The sequence below is a fragment of the Benincasa hispida genome, chromosome 11, assembly GCF_027475165.1.
Source record: "Benincasa hispida cultivar pf3 chromosome 11, pf3_genome.v1.1, whole genome shotgun sequence".
Taxonomy (NCBI): Eukaryota; Viridiplantae; Streptophyta; class Magnoliopsida; order Cucurbitales; family Cucurbitaceae; genus Benincasa; species Benincasa hispida.
In genome coordinates, this window is record NC_143488.1 from 14,593,804 (window position 1) to 14,613,944 (window position 20,141).

At 28.4% G+C, this 20,141-nt stretch overlaps 1 protein-coding gene, 1 non-coding gene and 1 pseudogene across 3 annotated transcripts; 2 read left to right on the top strand and 1 right to left on the bottom strand.

The window, feature by feature from the left end:
* The first annotated feature begins 7,436 nt into the window (after window positions 1-7,436).
* LOC120091221 (nuclear transcription factor Y subunit B-3 pseudogene) lies at window positions 7,437-8,457 on the top strand (annotated as a pseudogene). The gene has a single exon (XR_016524661.1). The product of XR_016524661.1 is annotated as a nuclear transcription factor Y subunit B-3 pseudogene (transcript).
* Window positions 8,458-14,031: 5,574 nt separating this feature from the next.
* On the top strand, window positions 14,032-14,936 carry LOC120090554 (uncharacterized). Its single transcript, XM_039048280.2, has one exon. It carries the CDS (start codon window positions 14,200-14,202, stop codon window positions 14,803-14,805), a length of 606 nt encoding a protein of 201 aa, XP_038904208.1. The 5' UTR covers window positions 14,032-14,199; the 3' UTR covers window positions 14,806-14,936.
* Window positions 14,937-16,357: 1,421 nt separating this feature from the next.
* TRNAV-UAC (transfer RNA valine (anticodon UAC)) lies at window positions 16,358-16,430 on the bottom strand. Its single transcript has one exon. It is a non-coding gene; the product is annotated as a tRNA-Val (tRNA).
* Window positions 16,431-20,141: the final 3,711 nt, after the last annotated feature.

The following is a 20,141-nucleotide window of genomic DNA, read 5'->3' on the forward strand; positions in this document are numbered from 1 at the left end:
GGGCTTGCTTAGCCTTGAGGTTTTTAGGGCTTGTAGATTCATTTTTCATTTTTATTTTTAAGAGCCTATTTTCATTTTTTGGAATGTTTTTAAATGCAATGGAGTTCACTTCGTTGTTTGACACACCCATGCTATTTTTCTTTACTTCTGTTAATTCAACCCAAACTTTTTTTTTATTTTTTATTTTTTAGACTCTTCAAATAATTAGAGAAATTTAAATAGAAAATTCAATTAGATATTCTGTCAGATTGATTAGGTTTTGTTTTTATCTAATAATATAATTTAGTGTCTGATTGGTCTTGAAATTTGGTTTAGATTGTATTTGAGTACTGAGTTTTTTTTTTTTTTTTTTTTTTTTTGGTAGAACCATTTTTTTAAGACAAAATTTCAATGTACACACATACAATTTGGGAGTTGTATTAATCTAAATTTGGTCTAATAATTTTAACTTTTTAAACTTTGAACTAACGGTTGACACCCTCAAACTTTTAAGTTATAATTGAATCAACCAACTTAGATTTTTTTTATTTTTTATTTTTATTTAGTTTACATTTGAAAATTGTTCATGTTTTATGTAGGCTTCAAATGTCTAAGAAAATTAGAAAGGGTGCATAAGTCAATTTTTAAAGAAAATCTTAATTGGGAGTCTAAACTGGTAAAATTATAAATCTCACATGCTATTTATCTATATATAATGCAATAGAGTGTGTACCTTAGTGTAATTGAGTTTTTTGTTAATTTTTAATAGGATGGTGGTGTAATCAAGATTCAAAATATCAATATCGATAAAAATATTAAGGTCCCAATTTGTGAAAATATCGATATCGACGAAAATTTCAAAATGTCGATGCGAGAGTAGAAACTTTTTTTAAAAAAAGGAAAAACAATTAGAAAATCATTTCAAATATTGAAAATTAATTATAAAATTAAAAGTCATGAAATATTTACCTATAAAATAATTGTAAATTATTTATTATAAAATAAAGTAGATAAAAAAATGAAAATCATAACATTAAACTAACATAACATAATTAGAATAGAAAAATTATAACATTAAACATAAGAGGGATATAAAAAAAATATAACATTAGACATAACACAACATAATGGAAAAGAAAGAAGAAAAAGATAATTCTACAAGTAGATAAAGCTTGAGAGAAAATGAGAGGAATATTAGATAACTCACATTAATTCAAGTTTGCGAAAATTCAATAAAAAATATTTGAATGAAAATACGAGGTTTTTTGAAAATAAAGATTTTGTATAATAAAAGGGAGAAAAATTTCTCTTACATTTCCCTTTAGCTAGTATAGCTAATGGTAAAAAAAGAAAAAAAATTGAGAAATCGAGAAAAATTGAAATCCCTTTTACCGAAATTTCGAGCCTATCAAAATCTTGAAATTTCAAGAAGTCAACCCAAATTTTGAACTACGGGTGTAACAAATGACACCTGTTTTTTTTAATTAATTAATTTCTAATTTTTTAATTATTAAATAAAAATCCTTTTCTATTTCTTCTCTCCCACTTCTTCTCCTTCCTTCCTTTCTCAAATCTTCACCCTCTCATCACTGCCACCCGTCAACGTCCACTTAGATGGCTTATTTTTTTAGCAAGAGAAAAAATGATAACTTAAAAAACTCAAATTGGACAAATAAATATCACTCATCAAGCCAAAACGAGCACAACTCAATTGATATCCGAGTGTACTAGAAACCACAAGATCTGTGGTTTGAATCTCCCTACCTCCAATTATTGTATTAAAAACAAAAAAAAAAATATCACTTTTCAATGTATCTATCTATGTATAGTGCAACTGTCATACCTTATTCATGAGTTATATGCACACAATTTCTCTCATTTGAAATGTATTATAGGTAAAATTTAAATCTCACAAAAAGGCCGAAGGCCATGAAAAGACCCTAATAAGAATAGAAAATAAGTTAAAATATGACTCCATAAGAAGTAAAACAATTCTCATCCTCAAATCCTTAAACTTCAATATTCTTTCACTCTTCGACTTAAGCATCAGAATGTGCGGCAAGTATCATACCCTTCTACATGATTCTCTTTCTTTTTCTAACCACGTTTTTTTTTCTCTTAAAAAATTTTATCGTTATTATCACGTGGAAGTCACTCTCTGTCTGAATTTCAATAAAATGGTTATCCATTGTTATTAATTCTTTTAAATAATATTTTGTAAAGTATTTTAAAGAAAAGTTTGGGTGAGATAGAAACAAAACATGTCCACTCAAAAGTAATGGAGCACTTGATTTGTAGTGACCAATTAAAGGGAAGAAAGCAAAAATTATTCAAAGTGGTGGGGGGCACATATGATACGATATACACGCATGGCTTTCTTCATCATATTTCATAATTAAGATTTTGGAACTTTCCAAATCTATCCAAAAAGAATGATTAAGAAAAAAAAAAAATTGCTTATTCAAATGACATGAATATTAAAATAGGACATATTATTATTTTTTTTATAAAAAAATTACATTAAAAGAATGTTAGTTGTTTTAAATGATAATCTGCTGAAAATATTTTCAAGTATAGCAAAATGTCATTGTCTATTAGTAATAGACAACAATAGATTGCAATAGACATCTAGATTTCTGTCGCAATCTATATTTGATATACGGTGATAATCCCCTAAAAAAATTATGTATATAAATTTAAATAAATCTTAGGTTTAATTATAAATTTAATCCCTTAGAATTTAGTCCCTGAATTTTAAGAGTTAAAACTTAGTTCTTATAGTTTGATAAAATTTTTGTACATAATCTCTATTGTAAGAACTATTTATGAAGATTCTATCAAACTATAAATACTAAATTTTAATTAAATGATAGAGATTAAATTTTAATTATTTACTATTTATCTCTATAATATCTTAAAAAGTCATATACTTTTGGTAGTGCCCTCAATCTCTAGGCATTGGTTAAGCTACTCATAGGAACTCACTCCACTTCCATTCCACTCACAACTAAATTAAAGCAATATAAAATGTGCATGTTCATTACTTCATAAATTGTAGTTTATTTAAAATAAATTGTCCTATTTTTATATGAATTACCTATCTATAACACATATAAATGCAACTATGAGAAGAATTTTTAAGTTCCTTTTTTACTTATGTTTTTAATAAATTTTTATTTTATCGTATGCTGACGGATACTATTCTTCAACCTCTATGTGTAATATGTTGAGAAAAATTGAATAACAACAATCTATACTCACAAGATGTGACTTTCAAATGAATACGAGTACACATAAATTGATACATTCATTTGAAGTGTTTGTTGAAAAAAATCAAATGTAGGTACAATATATGACTATCGAATACAATTGTTGAGGTGAATGTAGTTACAAATGGACTGGTACGTCTATTATAGATATATTGAGAAAGATTGAATAAAGTATTTTTAGGTACCTATTAAATAGGTATTAATTTAGCCAAATAAGCAATTCTATTTAGTTCTAATATCAATGAGCATTAAAGGCTATTCATGGCTCAAGCTTTGCAAATCAAAGTGGTAACTAGTTTGGGGAAATACGTCTAATCTCTATGGTAAGAAATGTTGCGATTTGAATTTTTTTAAAAGGAAAAAAATTTAGAAATAAAGAGATTCTTTAATAAGATAGAGTAAATGAAGTATTAATTAAATCGCTCCTAATGATAATGTTTCTTATGGGAAAATATTTTATATTATGGTAGTATAAAAAATTCTTCATATTACTTTCATTTATTGTGTGTCATGTTAACACGTTTTAAAAATATATAGTGGGATCTATTTACATATTTCTATTGTGAACACAAGAAGTAATATGGAAGTACTAAGGAATTTTCTCGTCTTGTTTAAAATTATTCAAATTATTGTGATGACTTGTCTACATTTATGGGTAACTTTTGGTGAGGTTCGTCGAGTTCTAACGGAAAATCTATTAAAAAAAATGAGAGGCTTTGATCAAGCTCTTCTTGTTAAACAAGTTTGGAGATTGTTATAGTTCCTTAAGTCTTTAGTAAAGGAGTATTTGCATTCATATGATTTTCTATCCCATAGGGTGGGTTACAATCTTTCTTACGTTAATGGGGAATAGAATTTTTGCAGATGGGACTATGAGAGGTTTGGTGTTGGGAGGATACAAAAATGTTTATTTCCCCAAGATCCCAAGAGAATGACTAAATGATCATTCGAACTTCTTTGTTCGAGTCTTCTTAGTAATGTAGATATGTTAAATGATATGATATTAAATTTACCATCACCCAACAGATGGTACAAAGGATTCTATTCTGTGTTCAAATCATTCAAAATTGTGCAATGTTATTTCTTTCTCAATTAATATTGATTCTGGTGATCACAGGTAGGGGTGTTCAAAAAACCTAATGACTCGAAAAAACCAACCAACCCAACCCATTCGGTTTGGATTGGGTTATGAACTCTTTGGGTTGGGCTGGGTTCAAATAAATGAAAATTTATGGCTAGGTTGGTTCATGGATCACCTAAAATAACCCAAACGAACCCGAACTTATTATTAACTTTAAAATATCTTTTTTGTGTTTTGCTTATGTATAATAAGATATACGTATATCTATTTTAGTTTTCTTTAATTTTATCGGTTTTTTAGATAATTTATTCTTCAAAAACTCTTAAAAATAGTTTTTTTTTTGCACTTTAAAAAAAGATTATACATTATATAAATTGAAATTGAGTGGTTAATTTTAATTCATATATGAAAATAGTTATATCGAATTTTTATGTATTAACAATGTACTTCTTGTTTTAACAAAAATTTAAATAAATGACCCGAGTAACCTGAACTAACCCAACCATGAAACATTTGGGTTGGATTGAATTCATTTTTTTAATAAGGGTTAATTATTTAAGTTGAGTTTAAAAAGTCCAACCCACGAACACCTCTAATTAGAGAGAGTGTTAGATGATATAATATTAAATTTTTCTATACTCATTATATTTTGTCTCTAATCAATCCAAATGGGTCCTTACAACATCTGTTGCCGCTGGAAATCACAAGCCCTTACGATATCTGTTGTTGCTGGAGATCTTAGAGGAATATTGTGAATGGGTTCTTTAGAAGTAGATGTCGACATTATTTTCATCCTAACAGATTGGGCTAGATTAGGGGCGATTGTAAAACATGTCCAAGGTCAATGTTAGATATTATAATGCAAATTTATCTTCCATCGTTAGTTTAAATTTTTGGGTCAATCGATGATTTAACATGATATTGGAGCAAATGGTCCAAGAGCTACTATATTTAAACCCCCTCATAATTAACAAGTGAGGGAAGTGTCAGATTATATGACGTGAAATTTACTGTTTCAGGTCAAGCGAAAACTAGTTGTTGCTTAGGAGAAAATCCTGAGAAATTGGCCAATTTTAATAAAAAGAAGGAAAAAAAAAAACTAATTGCAAAAATGGCCAACCCCAAAAAATCTTATTTTCAACAAAACCTCGAGTACAAAAATGCCCTTGTCCAAATCTTGCACAACGGATCCTTAAATCAAGCAACAAAAGTTGTTAATTAAATCCAATAACAATAATAAATCGTCAAATCTTAAACCAATATAAAAATTATTTATTTTAATTTCAAAATCTTCGGTAAATCTATAACATCTAGATCATAAAAGTATATATATATTTTTAAAAATAGCATTAATAAGTAGTATAGATTAATTAAACAGAAGGGAATTATCAATGCTCATCATATTATATTCTAATTTCATACAAAAAAAATCTTAATATTGTAGGTTGGGGATTAATTCATTACAAAAATTACTAATCTTCATAGAATTGGTATTTCAAGCATGTTCTTTGAAAGAAAAGTAAATTACACATTAGCATTGAAAATAGGTAAAATAAATTCATTTAAGCTTCCATGCATACACCGTTTCTTACAAAGAAAGCTACATAAAATTAAATAGGGAGTCATGAATTTTTTTTTTTTTTAAAAAAAAGAGTAAATTACACTTTGTACTAAAAAAAAAAAAAAGTTTAATAGACCCCTAAAATATTAATTTTGTGTGAAATTTATTTTACACATAATTGAGAAATTAGTAAGGCCTATATAGTTGCCATTTATGCTTGATTTTGTAACTATTTTGTTTTTAATTTTTAAAATTCTTTCTTATCTACTTATTATCATGTTTTCAAAAATCAAACCAAAATTTGAAAATTAAAAAAAATAGTTTTTAAAAATTTGTTCTTGTTTCTAGAATTTGGCTAAGTATTCAATATTTTTACTAAAGAAATATACAAATCATAGTAGAAAAACATAAGAAAATAGGTTCAGTTTTCAAAACCAAAAAATCAAAAGTGAAATGGTTACCAAATGAGGTCTTATTTGTTTTTAAAAATTGTGTTTGTTTTTTTACCCTTTCATCTTTATCACTATAGTACGTGGGTTATAGTCTCTGTTGTGGCGCAAACTAATTTAATTAATTATAGGTTATAAATAGTTGTAAACACCACTATTATATTTGGAGCCCTAAACATGAAATAGATTATAATATTCACTCCACCAACTCCAAATTACAAACTTGAACGTTTAGCCAAATTCTAAAAGCAAAAATAAGTTATTTAAAACTATTTTTATAGTTTTCAAATTTTGGTTTAATTTTTTAAAACTCCTAAAAATGGTAATAAAACAAAGAATTCAACAGATGAAAATAGTATTTATAACCTTCATTTTCATAAATAAAAAAACCTTAGCAAGGCATAAACTTGTCATTAAACAAAAAAATCACATACAAGAAAAATTAAAGAAAATAAATACTCTTTTAGTCATTGAGTTGGTTTAAAAGGTTTCTCAGCAAATAAATCAATGGTTGCAAAATTGATTGTTAAAATATCTAAAATTTTGGATATGGGTGATAACGGGTTTGATTTTGTCGGTTTTGAGGTCAACCAAGAACCAAACCAAACCAATTGATTTTACAAAGAAGATATCCAAACTAATTTCCAACAAAGAACAAAATCATTGGATTAGTTTATTATCTGGTTCTCGATTTTTGGTATTTCCGTTTTTCTTCCAATTTTTATTTTTATTACCCTTTGTTTTGAATTGATCCTTTTTACTAATTTAAAATTAAAATCGGGTCTATTTCCTTTTTCATAAATTGAAAATCGACCTTTTTTCTTTGCAGTTTTCTAAATAAAAAAACAAACAAGACCACAATAATGAGTTTTTTTTTAAACAACAAATATACATACACCATAATAATTAAAATACTAAAAGATAATTTATTTTTAAGGATATATATATATACCATTGGATCGGTTTGGTTTGATTGATTTTTCTAATAAAAAACTGATCCGAACCCATACTTTTTTGTTTTCGTCAAATATAAACTAAGATTTTCAATTTTATACTAAAAAACCAAACCAAACTCGTTTGGATTGGTTTGGTTTTTTTTTTTTTTTTTTTTTGTGGTTCCAGTCCTAGTTTTGGAAGCAAATTAGGAATTTAACATTTATTTTTTCCTTCTCCATTGGTAGCATTTAGCAACTTGGCAACTTTCCCATCCTATTCCATCCCCTACAAAAATCTCACACCCATATTATTCACCTCTTCACTTTACCAATCCAGAAACCCTAATTCCTCCTTCCCTTTCCATGGCGGATTCCGACAACGATTCCGGCGGCGGCTGCCAGAAATCTCCCTCTCCACGTGAGCACGACCGCCTCCTCCCGATCGCCAACGTCGGCCGGATCATGAAAAAGGCTCTCCCTGGGAACGCCAAGATCTCAAAAGACGCCAAAGAAACCGTCCAAGAATGCGTCTCTGAGTTCATCAGTTTCGTCACCGGCGAAGCCTCCGAGAAGTGCCACAACGAGAAGCGAAAGACGATCAACGGCGACGATTTGCTCTGGGCTATGGCGACCTTAGGGTTCGAGGACTATGTCGATCCTCTCAAGTTTTATCTCCAACGGTTTCGAGAAATTGAAGGCGAGAGGACCACGCTTGCGTCACGTGACTCCGCCAACGCCGCCGCTAACTCCGCCGCAGCTGCCAATAGTACGTTTTTCGACGGCGGTGGGGAATTCGGGGATGGGATGGGGATGACGATGATGCCTCCGAATGTTTATGGTTCTAATGGGCCGCGTTGGGATGGGCCTGGGTTTACTACTACGGGTCGGCCCAGGTAGATGGCCCAGCCCGGCCCATTGGCTTTGATTGGGCCCAGCACTATACACTACTACATTCATTACCATTACCAATCACCATGACGGCGAAATCTCCATTTTATCCTCCATAAAATGAAGATGGGCAGCTGATGGAGGTTTAAGTCTTTTTAATTTTATAAAATTATAATGACGTAGATAAATAATAATAATAGGCCATGAATTTAATCTATTTTTATTTAATAAATATGCATTTTATAATTTTTATAACAATTATAAATTATGTTGAATCGTTACTTTGCTTCCTAAATTTTTTTAGTTGGTTTTTTTTACTTCTTTTTGTTTGATTTTTTTTTTAAAAAATAATTTCTTAAACATTCTATCCTTGGGACTAATTATAAATTCATTTTGTTAGCTCTAGGTTAATGCTTACCCTTTGTTGTTTTTAAGAATTGAGTCTAAAATTAGGCTCTGATGATAGTTTAAATATTATGATTTTTGTTTTTATATTTTGCTTTTGGTTCATTTTGGTTATATCGTGCTCTTTATTTATTCTTTTTCATTTTTGTTGTTTATAGAAATGTGTTTTGTCTTGTTCTTGAGTGTTCTATTCAGATTCATAAATAAACTATTAATGCCTATTTATTTGTTGTACACGTTCAACTCATATTTTACACAATTATTAAATTATGTTATAAGTTTGTTGATCATATAAAGAATAGTATTTTGTATATATCACATGCAAGGATTACATGTAAAAAATGATAAAATATATTTAGAGTTCTTGAATAAACATCTTAAGAATAGGGGTGAACATGACAGACCGAAAAATCGATCCGATCCGACCGATCCAAATCGGTCGAAATCGAGTCGGACGGACGGTGATTAGTGAAGTTTGGTCGGAGTCGGTTTGGCATTATTTGAATCGACTTCCACGTCGGTTGGTGAAGATGGTCTGACCCGACCGATATGTGCTTTTTTTAAAAAAAATCACTATCACGTCACACGTGCCTTGTCTAGGGTTTCTACTTTCTGTTTCTATCTAAAAATGAAGCCACAGCCGTCAATTGGAGTTCCACTGCCCTGTTTTTTTTCTTTTCTGTTTCTACTTCCTATTTCTAGCATACTAGAAATTTTCTATTTATAATGATAACGATTTATAACTAAATATAATTTTTACCTAAAAGCACTAACTACTTAGCACTAACAACTAAGTGGTAAAATATAAAAAATTAAATATAGCATTTTTTCTAAGTCTAATTTAGACTATTGAAAATTTATAAAACTCACTTAGATTGTCTAAATATTTTTTTTAAAAAGAAAAAAATCCAAAATCGACCAAACCAACCGATCGGTCAGCTGGTTGTGCTTTTTTCTCAGACGACGGTTGGATCGGTTTGACAAGGTTTAGAATCGATTATACTTGGTTCGGCGTCGATCTGGTCGGAAAATCGATCCTGACCGGTCGATGATCACCCCTACTTATGATTGTTGAAAAATTGGGAAAGTATGTGTAAGTGAATAGTTGAACAAAAAATTACAAACATGCTATAAAAAATCACACCTTTTTTAGGTTACAAAGAAAAACTATCCTAACTCAATCCGACTTCATTCTACACTCAAGACATAGACTTCTTAAACCATCTCAACTCAATTTTGCACTCCAAACATGGGCTTCAATAATAATAAGAATAAAAATAAGAATAATAACAACTCAATTCAACTAAACTTACTTCAATTTTGCATGCCAACCGCAACCTAAAAACTAAAGATCTATGATTAACTTTCAAAATACATGGACTAAGGTTCTAGTTTGAAATGATTATAGTTTTTGAAATAATTGTTGCCGGATTTATTTTTCAGAAAACGAGATGTTTGGAAATTTTTAGTTTTAAATCTAAAAATTAAAACCATATTATAGTGTTTTGCAAATAAAAAATAAAGTGTTGTGATTTAGCTTGATGATCAAAGTAGACATATTATTTTAATTATTTTTGTTTTGGAAAAACCACCTTTTAATGGTCAAGTTTTGAAGAATAAGTGTGTTTGGTTTTCAAAACATACATTTTTAGTTCTCAAGTTTTTAAAATTAGGTACGTTTGGTCTCTTGGTTTTCAAGATATATCTTTTTTAATTTCAAATTTTTAAGAATAAATTTAAAAGATCCTTAAAATATTTATTATTATTATTTTAAATAATTGCATTACATTTTACATTAGAAAAATAAGTTAGAAAAATAATTTTCGAGAGGAGGTAAATTTTTAAAATAAAATTTCTAATTTGAAATAATAAAGAAAATTACTACAATGACTTTTAAACCTACTTTTTCTTAACAAAATGTATATTTTGAAAACATAAGAATCAAATACACACATTCTTAAAAAAATTCGAGGACTAAAAAAAATACATTTTCAAATCTCAAAGACAAAACATACATATTCTTCAAAATTCAAGGACTAAAAAAGTTTTCATTACTTTTATATTAATATTAAATATCAAATTTATTATAAGATAATATTTTAAAGATTGATATGCTTTAAATTGAGAAGAACTTTTAGATCAAATTTAACAAAAAGAAAATTGTTTTAAAAAATTAAATCAATACAAAATAAACGTGAAAAAAAAAAAAAAAAAGATTTCCAACTATTTATATTTACTTCCAATAGATAGCAAATCGTTAAGGGAATTTTCAAAAGTTAAGGGTGTGCTTAGATAACTTTTTGAAGTGTTTAAATTTGAAAAAGAAAAAAGTCATTTTGAAAATATTTGTGATGCTTGGCTACTTCTTAAATGCCTTCCTTAGAAATGAGTTTGAAAAATAAGTCATTTTGAGGAAAACACTCAAACCCCTATTTTAAGAAAATAGATTTTTTAGTGATTGATCGGAAATCTATCCAATTGCTCTCTATCTTTTTCATTTTGCCCCAGAACTTCTCAATGAGATCGATTTGATGTTAGTTTTTGCTTTAATTTGAGATTAGATTTAGATCGTTGTTTCTCTTTTATGCTCGGGTTTACTTTTGGTTGTGTTTTTCTTATTTTTTGAGGTTTGTTTTGGTTTGATGGTGTTCTTTCTTGTTTGATTAGGAAATTGGTGATGCAAAATTGATTCACCTCTATATATTAATCTCTGTTGCGAATTTCTTCCTATTTCAATTTGTCATCTCTTAAATATAAACCTTTCTTGCATTTATCTTAGATGTTTATGCTGATTTTTTTTTCGGATAGTTTACAATATAACGATGTTTTTCTTAAAAAGAAAAAAGAAAAAAGAAGAGATGTTGAGCAAATTTGATTTTTGTACTAGAGTTTCTAATATTGATTAATTTTTATTTGTTAGAGATGTCTATGAATATAGTTGCAAATAGAGATGAAAAAGAAAAGTAAATCAAAACAATTTGGAATGATATTGTAATTGATACATTTATCTATGTTTATATTGTTGAAACTATCAAAGGAAAGAGGCCTAAGTTGGATGGGAAATATGATTAGAACATTTCGAAAGAAAATGGGTTTAAATTACGATTCATCCGAGACAAACTATTGATACAACAAATGAGTCGTGGGAAGATAAATTAAAGGTATATCATTTATCTATATAGTTTATTTATTAAGCAATCCAAACACATTCTTAATATTCCATCTCGTCTTGAAATACCCATTAAATTAATACGTCCCATTCCGTATGTGGGTATATTTGTGGGTTGCTCTTTATCCGTCCTTTCTCATCGTAAAATATTCCATCTCGTCTTGAAATACCCATTTAAGCAGACACCCACCGAGAAATCTCCAATCCCCTACTGCCTACCTTCGTCGTCGCTCTCGCCACGCCACGTATTCAGATCATCCATATGAAGATTTTCACCGTTGGGTAGATTTGTCCGAGGGTAGTCGGAGCCACCTACTTGCAGAGGACCAAAATGGTCTAGATCTGTTCGTTCTTCAGAACTGCATCCGCCGACCTGTCCAATGGTTTCCCTGTTGCTAACCTGCCCTTATTCCGATCTGTGTTCCGTGGATCTCTTGCCCGCCGATCAATTTTCTGTCCTTCGTGAAGCTCTGTCTAATGACTATTTGCGCTTGGCCGTGGGTCTCAGCATTGTGCTCTATCTGTGATCTTAGTATTCTATTTTGAATCTTACTATGGGATTTGTGTTATTTGTGGCATTGGTACAAATGGAAAAAAATATATATATATATATTTTTTTTAATATTTTGATTAAATTACAAATTTGGTTCAATTTAGATCTCATAAATAGTTCGTATAGTTTGATAAAATTTTCTATCCATCGTAAAGATTTTTTTATAGAAATTTTTTCTAATCATAGAGACTAAATTTCAAATTATAGGAACTAAATTTATAATTTAACCTTATTTTTGAATTAAAAATTAGTTTTCTATGTTTATTTTTTCTATCATTGCAATTATAGTTCCACTTTTTCTTTCGCTTTTTGAAAAGGTACTTCATTATTATTCATTCAATATAGTTTTTAGGGAAAAAAAAACATAAATTTTTATTTACTTATATGATTGCCCTCATCAAATCCATATCTAACTTTCTAAATCTTTTTATCCAATTCATATAAAATAATGCTTTTAAATGGGATGCAAAATGATCCATACATTTAAAACAATACCTATATGGCTAACTAGTTACTAGAGGGTTTATTAATTTATTTAATGAAATGATTCCTCACATCTCTGTTTGATTTCTTTATATGTCCAAAAATAGATGAGGAATCAATTTGATTTATGTCATTTTAGTTCAACCATTCGAAAAATTAATCTATCAAACTTTAGTATGATACTTATCAACTAAATTATGTTGGGATTATTTTTTTCTACGATGTGATGTGGGTATAATCAAACCTACAACCTCGAGATTGATACAAACTTTCTCATTTTTTTTTAAAAAAATATATTTTTTATGTATGATTAGAGAATGCATGAAGATAAGTATATCCTCAAAAGTACTCAAATATTACTCATTTTTTTAATTACATTTATTTTGATTTAAGATGGTGTTTTGACAAAGGTTTTACATGTTGATGTCCACACATACATGCAAATGTTGATCGATAGACACGTCGAGATTTCAATTTTATATCGATGAAAATATTGATGTATATGAATATTTTTTTTAAAAAAAAATAATTTATTAATACATTAAATTAATAAATGAATATTTTATGCTTTTTAAAATTTTAAAATGTTTATTATTTTTATTATATTCACTACACCTTGTTCCTATTTTTTATGTTTTATAATTTGTTCATGATAAAACTACAATGTCAATTCATTCTACATAACAACGTTGAATTCATGAAAAAATCTAAGTAAATAAACTTTTTTAAGTACATCAGTTATAAAGATAGAAGATCAAAACTTCAATTTTTAATTAAAAGCCTATAGTTGAGTTAAACTTAGCTTAGCTATTAAAAAAAATAATACCATGAGTTTAACCCATTTTATTTAGAACTGTTTTTAAATATAAAAAAAATAAATTAAAATATTTATAAGATATAGCAAAATTTTAGAACTATCAATATCAGATATTGATAGTGTCACGTATTTCATTGATAGTTCTAAAATTTTGCTATATTTTGTAACCATTTGAAATAATTTCCGTTTTATTTATCTATTTACTTGGTTTTTGGGACACAATCACATGCAAAGCACAAAACACCAAACATTCCTTTATTTAAAAAGAATTATTAAATTTGATTTTAACCGACATATGTTCACGAGCCTTACGAAAAAGAACAAGTGACTGGCTCAACCAGTAATCCTCTGCCGTGTAACGACTAGTTTACCCGTGATAGCCGGTCCCCTGTCCCCAACGGTCACTTTATTTATTTATTTATTTCAGTCGTCTTCTTCAGTATTTCTGTAAACAACTAATAACGTTCAGTTTTTTCTCAAACCTTCGCCTTTATATATATATATCTTTCACCATTCACATCTCAAATTCATTCCCAATTTCGATCCCATTTTTAGCTTTATATTCCCGACGGCCGGTCAAGAAAACAGAGTGAAATTCCCGGCGAAGAGCATGGATAAATTTGCTCTGTTTACTGTTCTGATTTTGTTTTCGCCATTTACCGGCGTCGTTTTCGGTTATGATTCGCCGGCCGCCGCCCCAAAACCCACTAAAACGGCTCATTCTCCGTCTCCGGCGCATTCTCCGGTTGTTTCGCCGCCGAGTCCCTCGGCATCTCCGTTGAAACCTCCGATTGCTTCTCCACCGGCGATAACTCCGGCAATTTCTCCGGCATTTGCTACCCCACCATCTGTAGCTCCCCCGAAGGCTCCGGCTTCGGCGCCTGTTTCTTCGCCGGCAGTAAGTCCGGTAGTGAGTGAAATTTCTCCGGTTTCGTCGCCGCCGTCTCCTCCGCCTTCCGATGCTTCTCCGGTGGCCACTCCGGTTGGCACTCCAGTGGAACCAGAAATTCCGGCAAATCCGATCTCGGGAGGAACTCCGGTGGGGACACCGTCGATATTCCCGTCGAGCAGCAGCCCGCCAATGTCGACTCCGGCTAGCCTAGCACCGGAAACGGCGGAGCGGCCTGGAAACGACGCGTCGGCGTCAGGGAAGTGCAAGATTGGGGTGGAGGTTATTTTGAGTGGGCTTTCTATTTGGGCCGCTTGGGCCTTTTGAAATTAGGCCCAAATGTTGAGCTTTTTTATGACAGCTGTGAGATTATTGTATTCTTTTTGACAGAATATGTGGCGTTCTTTTTTTATTCAATTTTATTATATGAATATAATGTTTTTGGGATATTTAAATAATTTTATTGGACCATATAAATAAGGTTGAAATCATGATTTAAAATTTTCATCAAAATCTCTAGATTCTGAAGGATCCAAAATTTTGATCAGAGAAAATTTCGTTTTTCGTGTCATTATTAATATAATTTCAAGAAATTTATAAATTTTGAGAATATTTCAATTCTCTCCTCAAGTTCAATTTCGAGCAATTTTCAAGAAATTTTGATATTTTGAAAAAAATTTCGAACTTTTTAGTTAACTACGTTAACGCAATTTAAAATTTTCAATTTTATCATCTCATTACACACAATTTTTGTTACTTTTTCTAATTTCCAACTTTTATCAAATTTTAGCTTTATTTTTTACTCAAAACTTTCATTTTATAAGAAAATGAATTTGAAAAAACCATAAAAAAAGAATATATATTTATTTTTAACATCATTCAAATTTTTTTCTTTAAATTTTCACATTATTTCACCTCAAAATTGAATTATGTATTCATTTTTCTTTTTCCATCAAACATTTCATAGTTTTATACACCACTATTATTTTCGACAAAGAATTAAGCCTTTTATGTATTACTTTTTCTAATTTCCAACTTTTATCAATTTTTAGCTTTATTTTTTACTCAAAACTTTCATTTATAAAGAAAATGAATTTGAAAAAACTACAAAAAAAAATCTATATTTATTTTTAACATCATTAAAACTTTTTTCTTTGAATTTTCACATTATTTCATCTCAAAATTGAATTATGAATTCTTTTTTGTTTTACCATCAAAACTTTCGTAATTTCCACATAATTTCACTTCAAAATATTCTTAAACTTTATGTAATTATTTTTCTATTTCTTTTTTAAATTTATGCTCTCACAGGAATGTTTACACACATTTAAAATATGCATCTAAATGTTGTCTTACTTTATAGAAATTGTGATTAAATGGTCAACTAATTAAGCCAACTAATTATAACATTTCCCATCAATTTTCATATTTTTTTTTCTTGAAATTTCCATCGATATGTTAATAAAATCGAGACCTAATATTTATGTTGACATCGATATTTCAAACCTTGGCTAAAATACATTTTTGATCCTTGAACTTTATAAAAATAATAATTTAGTCTTTGAATTTTATTTGATAATGATTTAGTCTCTGTTAATTTCAAATTTGTAACAATTTGATCCTTTAATTTAACAAGTAATGGTTTAGCCCTAGTAGCTTACAAGTCGTTTTAGTCCCTATCATGAAAAATAATTGTTTTCCTGGGTTTTAGATTTAGATAAATGATTACAATTCTAGCACATGCTCCTTATTTTTTTTAGATAGAAATAATAATTAAAAAAAAAAAAAACAATGAAAGTGGTTATTAAAAAGAAAAGTTAACCATTTTGGTAATATATATATATTGATATGCATAAATAAAGAAGAAAGAAAATAAAAATGTTGCTGCCCAGGATCGAACTGGGGACCTTTAGTGTGTAAGACTAACGTGATAACCACTACACCACAGCAACTGGACGCCCCAATGTTTCAGTCATAATTATATATATCTATCTCTAACTTATTTAATAATAAAATTAGTTAATATTTTTAAAAATATCCTTAATTACATTAATATAATGTATTTTTATCAATAAAAATAGATTAAATATGATCATTTATTTATTACGATAGATTAACTATGATTTGGGATGAAAATTTCATTCAAATTCAATCAAATTCAAAATTTATCTAACTTAACTTTTGATTCAAATTTGACCAATTTGAATATTATAATTTAAATAAAAATTCTTAATTTGATAAGGATTCCAAGTTCGAAAGTTTGTTTAATATTGTTTTTTTCATTCAAGATCTTTATTTGGGGTGAAACTACTGGAAACATATTGAAAAGAGTGAAAGAGAGATGAAATCCTTCAATAAATATGTAAATTTTAATAATGACTATTGTGAAAAGCAAATTAAAGATATTTAACATTATATTTGAAGTATGTGGTTAGAGTTAGCGCATTTTCGAGAGTCAAGAAGGAAATTCGATTTTGGAGAGTAAGGAAACTATTTGAGAACAGAGAAAAGGAAATTTCAAGGTCTGGAATCACGAAGATTGATTTGGGGACGGACAATCAACGTGACAACATTAAATTCTCATACTTACAATCTCTTCTGTAAAATTTCCTCTACCAAAAACCAGGTTTGGAGCCCACACATCCAATTCCTAGTTATTAGAGAATAATAAGATCTCTAAGTGGTAGTGTTTATTCCTATCATAAACGTATTTTGGAAAGATTTTTGTGGTTTGAGCAAAGAGGTGTTGTTGTTCAAATCAGAGAGAATTTTCGTGAAGGCGTGAAACTTTAAGGGTTAGTTTTCTCTTCTCTTAATATCTTAGTAGAATGCATGCCTAACCAACTTCATCCAAATCAAATTAGTGAGCCAAACCAGATAAAAAAGAAGGACTAACACTTGTAGTCAAAACTAGAAGAAATAAAAGCTAACTATTGTATATAATATTATCGAAAACTAGATCCATAATTGCTAAACAAAAATAATATTTCATCATTGAATATTTAATCTTATAATAAAAATATATGTCTTAATCGGTTAAACTATACTCTAATATTAGTTTGACTATTTCGTTGATATTTTTTATAAAGATAGAGAATTCAACCTTTTATTGACGTGGATATTTAAAATGATATAAATAAGGTAAAATGGTGGTAGCCAATCATGCAAATACATTGACCTTTGATAGATACTTCTCTTCTTATCCATTTTGGGATAACTCATGCCACGTAAGAAATTTTAATTTATTTATTTATTAAAAATATGGTATATTTCGGACAACTCCTATTTTTGTGTATCCTATCAAATTGTTTAATCATAATTTACCATGTGACAAATTCTTTTATTCTTTTATAATATATATATATATTGTTGAGTGATGTGAGGGATGCATAAAGATAGATGGATGCATCTTAGGATATACCAAAGTATTATCTTTTATTTATTTATTTAAATAACAACTGCAAAATGATGATTAAATCTCTGACCTCAAAAGAGAGATTATTGTTGAGTTTTACTCTTACTTTTTTCTATATTGTGTATATGGTATATTTCACACTTGAACCACAATTTTTCTTACGTTTATGTTGTGTATATGGACTAAATTATATTGTGTCAAATACGTAATTTAATCTGACAATTAAATTACCCATTTTATGTCTACATAATTTAGTCCATCTATGTTAAATTACAAGTTTAATCATTAAATATTTACGTTTATGTTTAATAGATCCTTGAACTTTAAAATTGTCTAATAGATCCTTGAACTTTCGGTTTTTATGTCTGATAAATTCTTGAAGTATTACATTTTTTTAAATATTAAGTTGATTTATTAGACCTAAATTGATTTTTTTTTTTAAATAAGACCTTAAACATTTAATTTTGTATTTAGTAAACATGTGAGTTTAAATGGAATAGATCAAAGATCTAGTAGATATAAAAATAAAAATGTCGGGATATAATGAAAAAGAAATTAGAAATTCAAATACATATTAAACACTTTTTAAAGAATTATAGAGATTAACAAATACACAAACTTGAAACTTGAAAGTTAAAAGAGAAAAACTTGTATACAATGAGTATTTTCACCATTAAAGTTGTATTATTTACCCTTCGATCTAATTGAATAATGAAATAGTATTAGTTTCTTTTATACAAAGTTCCCCCATTTTAGTGATGAAGAAAACTATATGATATCAAGATAATACACCGCTTTTATATCTCTCGAGTATATCTCATGTATATTGTTATCAAAGAAACAATTATTTTTAGAAAATTATAGATGAAAATCAACTTTATTTTTTACAGTAGAAATGAAAAGAGAGTGGTTTTAAAATAAACAAATCATACTTTTTAATCTCCTTTTAGTTGTACTAGTGAAGAAGATGTTGATGGACGTGAAATTTATAGTTTTATTTTAATATATAAAAAAATATGTTTAAAAGATTCTACTTAACGAAATAGTCTTTCACATTGTCTATCTAAATAGTTGTAATTATTTGAGAGAAAAACAAAATAGTTTTTCTTTTTTAAAAATTTAAATAGAAATAGCGTCTATTCAAACATATATCTTCCTTGTTTGTGATGTTTTATATATATGGTGTGGATCACAACCATACACGAAAAAGTACACCACTTCGTCTCGAATAGCTGTAATAAGGCAAAAGTTGTGACTATCTATCCAAAGATATCTTGATGACGTTTCATATCTCTATAGTTTAGATCATACCCATATGCAAAGATATACTACCTTGACTAAAATAGTTATAACGGGATTAAAAAGATGTGGCTATTCGTTTAAACATATTCTCAATTGTTAAATCATGATGTTTCATATTTATTATAAGCAGATCATATCCTTCCACGAAAGATAACCAACTTCAACTCGAGTTAGTACTAACAAAAGGCAATGTAAGAATTATTAAAAGGTATAAGAACAAAATAGGAATGTAAAGATTCTCCTCTCATAGTCCATTATATATATATATAATACTTAATAAACATCTTCTAAGATGATAAAACAATATTGTTATTCATAAGTCATAGGCCTAAATACTTTCTACTATGAACTTATAAATTGGAATGTAATAATATTCTAGATGGAAAAAAATTGTCATATATGAATTTAGGTGATTAATTGTAGCATGACATTGTGTTATCAGGTCAAAAAAAAAAAAAAATGGTATTTTGTACTTTTCGTGGTTACACTAAGATTTTTTTTCCTATCATAAATGCTTATTTAATGTTGTTGGGATCTCACACATTGACAAATTTAGAAATTTTGTTGATGAAGGGTTTCATATAATTTAATAAAAATAAATATAATGAACAAGACTTGAACCTAAGTCTAAAGGGGTTAGAAGTAAAATTTACAACTAAATTAGTTAATGGTTTTGTATATACATTATATAAAGAGTATAAAGTTGAGGAATACTCGAGCTTTTCATACCCATACTAAATCCGTCCTTCACCTAACATAATTATTACATGATGTTGGCGACGTGACAATCAAATTAATGAGAGTAGTATTCATGCTAGAGTATAATAATATTTCTATTCGTTTTCATAGTGTGGATTGGATGCTCTCCGATCAAGATTTTCATAAAGTTCATTATTATTATTTGTTTCAAATAATTGCATTTTTTTAATTTAAGAATTTTTCATAA